General features: G+C 39.2%; 1 protein-coding gene across 1 annotated transcript; it reads left to right on the top strand.

Annotated features, from left to right (window-relative positions):
• The first annotated feature begins 2285 nt into the window (after nucleotides 1–2285).
• Nucleotides 2286–8210, top strand: LOC111793000 (calcium-dependent protein kinase 8-like). Its single transcript, XM_023674657.1, has 9 exons — nucleotides 2286–2545; nucleotides 2780–3348; nucleotides 4199–4322; nucleotides 4418–4561; nucleotides 5682–5834; nucleotides 5925–6040; nucleotides 6152–6319; nucleotides 6466–6696; nucleotides 7784–8210. The coding sequence occupies exons 2-9, from the start codon at nucleotides 2845–2847 to the stop codon at nucleotides 7928–7930; spliced, it is 1587 nt and encodes a 528-aa protein (XP_023530425.1). The 5' UTR covers nucleotides 2286–2545; nucleotides 2780–2844; the 3' UTR covers nucleotides 7931–8210.
• The last annotated feature ends 262 nt before the right edge of the window (nucleotides 8211–8472 follow it).

Here is an 8472-nt window from a genome sequence, read left to right as displayed (position 1 = left end):
TTTTTTTTTTTTGTAATTGTTTTATATTGATATTTAATATCTTAAGTTTATCTAAAAATTTATATGATTTAAATGGCAAGTTATTTAGTTTAATTTAAATTATTTGATAAAAATATTAGAAAAAAATGACACTTGTTATAAAAATATTGAAGATTTTAGTTGATGACTTGAACAATGTAAATAGAAGTCACCGCTCAACCCAACCCGACTATCTATTTCTGGGTTGGGTTTGATTGAATTGTCCAGTGGTTCGATTTTTTAATTATTTAAAAAAATTATACATATCCGCGAAGTTCAAATATCAAACATTTATAAGTCACAACACATCACTAACATCGGTTATAGACGTTAAATATTATTTTATCTCTTTAAAAATCAGGTCGGGTTGGTTTGAGTTGTAACCCTAGTTTCGGGATTATTGAATTTTTAAAAAATTATATTTTAAAATTAATAAAATAAAATATATTTTCATAGTAAAAGTATATTATATATTAGTTTGATAATTAAGAGTAATTTAACTAAATTTACCGATCATCCAATGTTGTTGTTACGAGTAGTAACTTCAATTCTTTCAAGTCTTTCTCAGTCATCTAATCTTTAGGATCGGTCTCATTCAAATATAGTCTCGGTTCATTCATATACAATTCTCTTTTACTCGGGCGTCACACTTAACAAAAAAATAATTGAATTGTAATTTCATCACCAAACTTTCGAGAGTTCGTGACGATCCATACCCAGGATTCAAAATCTAAACTTGACACCCAATGGTCTCGATATTCCATTTCGACATACGCTTAACTATGAAGTTCTTATGGTTGAGTCACTGAAAAGGTTAAGTGCACAATATTGGTATAGACAGTAACTTTTAATTCTTTTAACCTTTTTTAGTCATCCTATTCTCGGGATTGCTCTCATTCGGATGTGCCCTTTACTCCGATGTCAGACTTTGTTCAACGACCATTTGCTCGGTCTTCGGTCAACTAAAATCCTCCCCATTTTTCAATAAGAGATTTGGTTGGTTAAGAAACAAAAATCATTTATTTGACCTAGTTGATGAATACAACGACCACCTTTATCACTTTCACTCGGTACAAATTTTCTAACTTAATCCTTTTTAAATTCTTAAATACCCGACTTTAACAAATTTTTACATCGATTCAAACAATTTATCTGGTAATATCTTAAGAATTACTGCAAAGTAAAATCCTTTACCAGTAATATTCCTTTCCTCGAGTTACGATATTCAAATTCTCGTACTCCACGTTATACTGAAAAAAAGTAGTAATAAGTATTATCGACATTTTTTTAATATAAATTTTATAAAAATAAAATAAAAAATTGGTAAAAAAAAAAAAAAAAAAGTCAAAAAGTCAAAAAAAGTAGTTGCAAAAGAAATTCACATTTTAGTTTGCAGATAAAGGTTGAAAATTTGGAATGGAAAAGTCCAAAAAGACCAACCAACTGTACAAGTGTTGAACAATTGTTTGGTGTTCAGCCACCACTTTTATTTGGTTTTCAACATACACGAGCATTAGAGCGGAGATTCTTCATGAGAATTTACGGTAATCAAGTTCCCGAGAAAAAATATGGATTTAGTAGGGTTGGAGACGGGAAATATAATCCTCGTCTTTCGCCCCGTTTAGCTAGCGTGAAAGAATTCCTCCCAACTACCCCCTCGTTCTTCATTCTCCATTAAAACCACTTGTTACAATCACATTCTTGTAGCAGTGGAACAACAATTGTTCTAATCCAGCGAACGCTTCAGGGACAATATCGACATATGCTGAAGTCTTAGGTCACGTTTGAAAAATATCTTAGAAAACGTGAGCGAGGAAACAATATTATAAGCTAAAAGTGAGTAGGCAAGAACAATAACTTTAATAGGATATAACCCGAACAAAAAAAAATGGACAACTCCGTCCTCATTTCTTCGTGAACGGATTTGATTCGGGTAGGTAAACGGAACACATCTCTAGTTTACTCGAATGAAAGGCTATAAATGTAAAAGATTATATATTTTTTTTTTGCAGTGATAAACAATTGGTACCTTGAGCCAATATGTTTGGGTCATTCACATGTAATTTTGGAAGAAGTTTCAGCAATTGGGGAGGGACACATTTGTTTTGTCTGATTGAATAAAAGTTTGGGAAATTTTCTATGTTCATAATTATAATTTTTAAAAAAATTTGAAACCCAATTCCAAAAAATGAATTTTTATTAAAAAAAAAATTTCAACGATTGATTGGGAAAGGAAGAAAAAGAAAAATAAGGTTTCTCTCTTCAATGAATCAAGGAGAGAGAAATTGGAATTGAGAGAGACTGAGAGAGAGAGAGCGGAGAAGTGTCTATACAGAATGAGCTTTGACCTCTCTCTCAGAGATCTTATGGCGCATTCACACTTTTGAATAACTTTTCCCCCCCCTTCTTAACCTCTCCCTTTGAAGAACTCTCTCAATCTTCCTTTCCCTTTGTGTTCTTCATCAGATTCCGAACGACCCATTTCGATTTCTGGGGGTTTTTGAAGAGATTTTTGTTTGGATTTCAGGTGAGGTTCTTGGGATTTCTTTGCTCTGTGTTGTATTTCAAACAAACGTTAAGAAATCTCTTGTTATTTGGGGTTTTTACCTTTTTCTGTATCGTTTTTGGATAATTCTGGATGATATTTGTGTTTGTTCTTATTTTTCTTCTCTAAAATCTCGATTCCCCTTTCTTCTCTGTCTTAATCCTTGCCCTGTTCTTATATTGTAACATTTAGATCTGTTTCCCCTTTTTGCTTTAGTGGGTGTTGTTAGAATCTCTTGAAAGAATCAGACGCTTTGAAAGCTTAAGGATCTGATTTGATTCATGGGGAATTGCTGCGCTACGCCGGCTACTCCTTCAGGGAAGCACCAGAAGGGGAAGAACAAGAAGCCGAACCCATTTGCAGCTGATCATGTAGTGAGCAATGGCAATGGCGGTGGGAACTGGGTGTTGAAAGATCCAACGGGTAGAGACATTTCTACTTTATACGATCTGGGAAGTGAGCTTGGAAGAGGTGAGTTTGGGATAACTTATTTGTGTACTGATATAACCACTGGAGAGAAACTTGCCTGTAAATCGATATCGAAGAAGAAGCTTAGAACGGCTGTGGATATTGAGGATGTGAGGAGGGAAGTTGAGATTATGAAGAATTTGCCTAAGCATCCGAATATTGTGTCATTGAAAGATACCTATGAGGATGAACAGGCTGTTCATATTGTGATGGAGCTTTGTGAAGGTGGGGAGTTGTTTGATAGGATTGTTGCAAGGGGGCATTACACAGAAAGAGCTGCTGCTGCTGTCATGCGAACCATTGTTGAAGTTGTTCAGGTGAAGTGTTCTTGTTTATGTGTTGTTATTGTTGGATAAGCTTGTGTCGTGGTGAGCTTGAGCTGTTTCGAATTTTAATGGTTTCTGATGACAACTTCTTTTGACTGTTTGATCTGATTGTGACTTAGGTTTAAGTTACTCATTTAGTCGTTGAACTTCGATAGAAGCTTTACTTTACGTCGTGAACTTTGAATTTTGATTCTATAGTCGTTTACTAAACGCTAATATATTAAGCATTGTGTCGAATAGATGGTAGAAAAAAGTGGAGAACGGACAACCAGACAAGATAAAAGGACGTGTTGGATACCCTCTTCCTAAAGCAACGTATCGAAACCCGTTTTACAGATCACGTCACTTCATCTTATTGAGTTGTCAACCTCATTATGTTATTTATCTGTCAAATCACGCCGAAGTAGCGAATATTTGTCCAATAGGCATTGTGAGGTCCCACATTGGTTGGGGAGGAGAACGAAGCATTCTTTATAAGGGTGTGGAAACCTCTCCCTAAGGCGCGTTTTAAGAACCTTGAGGGTAAACCCGAAAGGGAAAGCCCAAAGAGGATAGTATCTATTATGATATGGAGCCTTGAAGGGGGTGGACACAAGGCGGTGTGTTAGTAAGGACGTTGGGCCCCGAAGTGGATTGTTAGTGACTAAAATTTTAATTTAACCAAGAAGTTATAGCTAGTATTTAGAGCGACGTTGTTGGTGCTGATTTTTAAATCCTTGTGTCGATTGACTGCGTTTTCTGGTTGAAACTTGTTAGTGATGGTGGCAATGTTTCGATTTGTGTTGAGCTTATTGAGAAGTAATACGATTGCTCATATGGTCGTATTCGTTTTGCTATGCAGATGTGTCATAAACATGGTGTTATGCATCGTGATCTCAAGCCAGAGAACTTCCTTTTTGGAAACAAGAAGGAAACAGCTCCATTAAAGGCAATTGATTTCGGGTTATCGGTGTTCTTCAAACCTGGTAATAAACTAGATCCATTCAGCACGGTTGCTTTTAACGTGTCTTATACATGATTTCTTCATGTAATGCACCTTTTTTCTCTATATAATCCTTAGGTGAGCGGTTTAATGAAATCGTTGGAAGTCCGTATTACATGGCTCCGGAGGTCCTGAAAAGGAACTATGGTCCAGAGGTTGATGTTTGGAGTGCTGGAGTTATTCTCTATATTTTGCTTTGTGGTGTCCCACCTTTTTGGGCAGGTTTGTTTCTCATAACTTGTGTATTTTGCTTGTTTTGTTCTTCACTTGATGGATGAAGTTGGAAAACCGCTTGAATTCTACTCATGTTTATTGTGAGATCCCACGTCGGTTGGGGGGGAGAACGAAACATCCTTTATAAGGGTGTAGAAACCTCCTCTCCCTAGAAGACGCGTTCTAAAAACCTTGAGGGAAGCCTGTAAGGGAAAGTCCAACGAGGACAATATTTGCTAGCGGTAGGCTTGAACTGTTACAAATGGTATTAGAACTAGACACCGGACGATGATGCAGTGAAGAGGTTGAGCCCCGAAGAGGGAGGACACGAGGCGGTGTGTTAACAAGGACGCTGGGCCTCGAAGGGGGTGGATTGTGAGAGTGGGGAGGAGAACGAATCATCCTTTATAAGGGTGTGGAAATGTAACAGCCTAGATCCACCGCTAGCAGATATTGTCCTCGTCCTCTTTAGGCTTTCCCTCAAGGCTTTAAAACACGTCTGCTAGGGGATGGTTTCCACTCCTCCCCAACCAATGTGGGACATCACAATGCACCCCCCTTCGTGGCCCAGCGTCCTCGCTGGCAATCTTTCCTTCCTCCAATCGATGTGGGACCGCCCCCAAATCCACCCCCCTTTGGGGCCCAGCGTTCTTACTGGCACACTACCTCGTGTCTACCCCCTTCGGGGAACAGCGAGAAGGCTGACACATCGTCCGGTGTCTGGCTCTGATACCATTAGTAACCGCCCAGATCCAGCGCTAGGAGATATTGTCCTCTTTGGGCTTTCCCCCAAGACTTTAAAACGCGTATGCTAGGAGAAGGTTTCCACACCCTTATAAATGATGGTTTGTTCTCCTCCCCAACCAATGTGGGACATCACAAGAAACCTCTCCCGAACAGACGCGTTTTAAAAATCTTGAGGGCAAGTTGGAAAGGGAAATCCCAAAGAGGACAATATCTGCTAGCAGTGGGCTTGGGCTGTTACAGTTTGTTGTACTAAAACATAAGCCAGCAAATAAAATCCTATGTTTTTCGTTCAATCACGATCCGTATCATAAGAACATCAATATATGAAAAATCTTGTCCATCTATCCGATCATGGTTGACTTTCTTCATATTTCGTGAGCAGAAACCGAACAGGGAGTTGCACAGGCTATCATTCGCTCGGTAATTGATTTCAAGAGGGACCCTTGGCCTATAGTATCTGACAACGCAAAGGACCTTGTGAGGAAAATGCTTGATCCTGACCCCAAAAGGAGACTCACAGCTCAGGAAGTGCTGGGTACTAGTTTTATTCTGTCACTAAAGATTGTGTAGAGTTTTCAATTGAGTACTTCACTACTAAATGATCTCGCCTTCTGTTCATATGCAGAACATCCATGGTTACAGAACGCCAAAAAAGCTCCAAACGTTTCATTGGGCGAGACCGTGAAAGCAAGGCTAAAGCAGTTTTCCGTGATGAACAAGCTGAAGAAAAGAGCTCTACGGGTAATAATATCTCGAATACGAAGTTCTTCGCAATAGTTCTGAAACTTCTTGCTGAATATTTCATATCCATGAAGCTTGATGTCTCAAGATTTGAATTATGTTGTATATTAGGTTATTGCCGAGCATTTATCTGTAGAGGAAGTGGCTGGAATCAAGGAGGCATTCGAAACGATGGATACTGGCAAAAAAGGGAAGATAAATCTCGAGGAGCTTCGTGTTGGATTAAAAAAGCTTGGCCATCAGATTCCCGACCCTGATCTTCAGATACTCGTAGAATCTGTAAGCATTACAACAGATCTGGGTCTGATTGCTCCTCGAGCTCTGCACATTTACTCATCATCTTAGTTTAAACGTTACGCTCGAACTTTCTTACTTTTCTCGACGTAAAATGATTGTTAATAAGCAAAGTGTTAAATTCTTGACAGGCTGATGTTGATGGTGATGGAACATTGAACTATGGAGAGTTCGTCGCGGTTTCGGTGCATCTTAGAAAGATGGCCAATGACGAACACCTGCACAAAGCTTTTTCATTCTTTGATCGAAACCAGAGTGGCTACATAGAGATTGAAGAGCTTAGAAACGCGCTTAACGACGGCGATGAGACTAACAGCGAGGAGGTTATCAACGCCATCATGCATGACGTGGACACGGACAAGGTCAGTATTAGTTTCTTACAAGATCTACCCTTAACCAAATTACCTGAAGGGTTCAAACACCCCCATTCAAATCATTGCTATCTTTGTTTCTGTGCATTTGTTATAAGGTTGGAGGATCATAATGACAATTGAAAATCGATACCAATAGGATGGAGAAGAATGTTTTGCTTCATTTGTCACTTATCATTTCACATCTATATCTATATATGTTAGATATCTAGGCTCCACTACTCTTCTAGAGGGCTTTGCTGACCCGACCCGACCCTAAGGCCGACATTGAGAGACGACTAGAGTTTTGAAACGTTAAGTTTTCTCTTGAGGCTTGAACTCAAGACCTTGAAAACTCCAAACCGTCCATCGTGGGTATTGTTAGATCCATTTGTTAAGATCGCACAACAACACACACTCGATCTAGATGAACACAAAGAACAGGAGAGAGGGCTAGAGGTTTATATTGATGACTTCAAGTATGTAAGTGTAATCACCCAAGCCTACCACTAGCAGTTATTGTCCTTTTTGAGCTTTCCCTTACGGTTTTAAGACGCGTCTGCTAGGGAGAGGTTTCCACACCCACACCCTTATAAAGAATGCTTCGCTTGATCTCACAATCCACCACCCCCTTTGGGACCCAGCGTCCTCGCTATATTCATTCTCCTCTCCAATCGATGTGGGATCTCAAAATCCACCCCCCTTCGAGACCCAGCGTCACCACCCGGTGTTTGGCTCTGATACCATTTCTAATCGCCCAAGCTCACCGCTAGCAGATATTGTTCTCTTTGGGCTTTCTTTTTCGTACTTCCCTTCAAGATTTTAAAACGTGTTTGCTAGGGAGAGGTTTCTACATTCTTATAAAAAATGTTTTGTTCCCTCTCCAACCAATGTGGATACGGCAGAAAGTATGTGTTTTCAAAGCACTCCCTAAGGGTATATACAGAGTTCATTTTACCAATGTAGTCATCTACTATATATATATAGTTGTATTACATATAACCATTGAGTTATAAATAAGCAACACACTCCATAACCTAACAACATTGTCGCTCTTCTTCCCGTGCACATTTAATGTTTTCATTTTGATTTCTTTCAGGACGGGCGTATAAGCTACGAGGAGTTTGCAGCAATGATGAAGGCGGGTACAGATTGGAGAAAAGCATCGAGACAGTACTCCCGAGAAAGATTTAACAGTCTGAGTTTGAAGTTAATGAGAGATGGATCGTTGAAGGTAAACGAATGATAAACATTGGAAGGAAGGTTATTGATTTTGTGGATTCGAATGGATTGAAGAAGTTTTAGATGGTAGAAGAAGTAGAACAGACATGTTGGGGTGGGGGTATAGGCAGAGAGGATTAGGAGAGTGTAAAAGGGCCTCTTAAGGGTGTCTGTTTTGGAGGGGTAGCATTGAGCTGTAGAGAGAAACAAAAGGGTAAAAGGGAAGAAACAAGGATTGGTTGAGGACCTTAGTGTGTGATTATTGTGTGTATATAATCAGTTAGGCCAACAAGTGATTGATTTCATTTACTCTTGCAATTTATGTATGAATTTGCTTCAAAATCTTTCATCTCTACCTTTGAATTACTACAACTTTTTTTCGGGAATGGTGTTTTAGAGATGTTTAGGGGTGGGACGAGGATGGAGAAGCCTTCCCCGTCCTTGTCCTTGTCCTTGTCCTTGTCCTTGTCCTTGTCCTTGTCATTGTCATTGTCCTTGTCCTTGCCCTCGGCCCCATCCCCGCCCCCTGCCTCCTATTTTAATTCTCATTTCTCATATATTTTATGG

Source organism: Cucurbita pepo, chromosome LG04, assembly GCF_002806865.2.
Source record: "Cucurbita pepo subsp. pepo cultivar mu-cu-16 chromosome LG04, ASM280686v2, whole genome shotgun sequence".
In the NCBI taxonomy this organism is placed as follows: domain Eukaryota; kingdom Viridiplantae; phylum Streptophyta; class Magnoliopsida; order Cucurbitales; family Cucurbitaceae; genus Cucurbita; species Cucurbita pepo.
The sequence above is the reverse complement of the archived record's forward strand: the minus strand, read 5'-3'. Positions and strand labels throughout refer to the sequence as shown.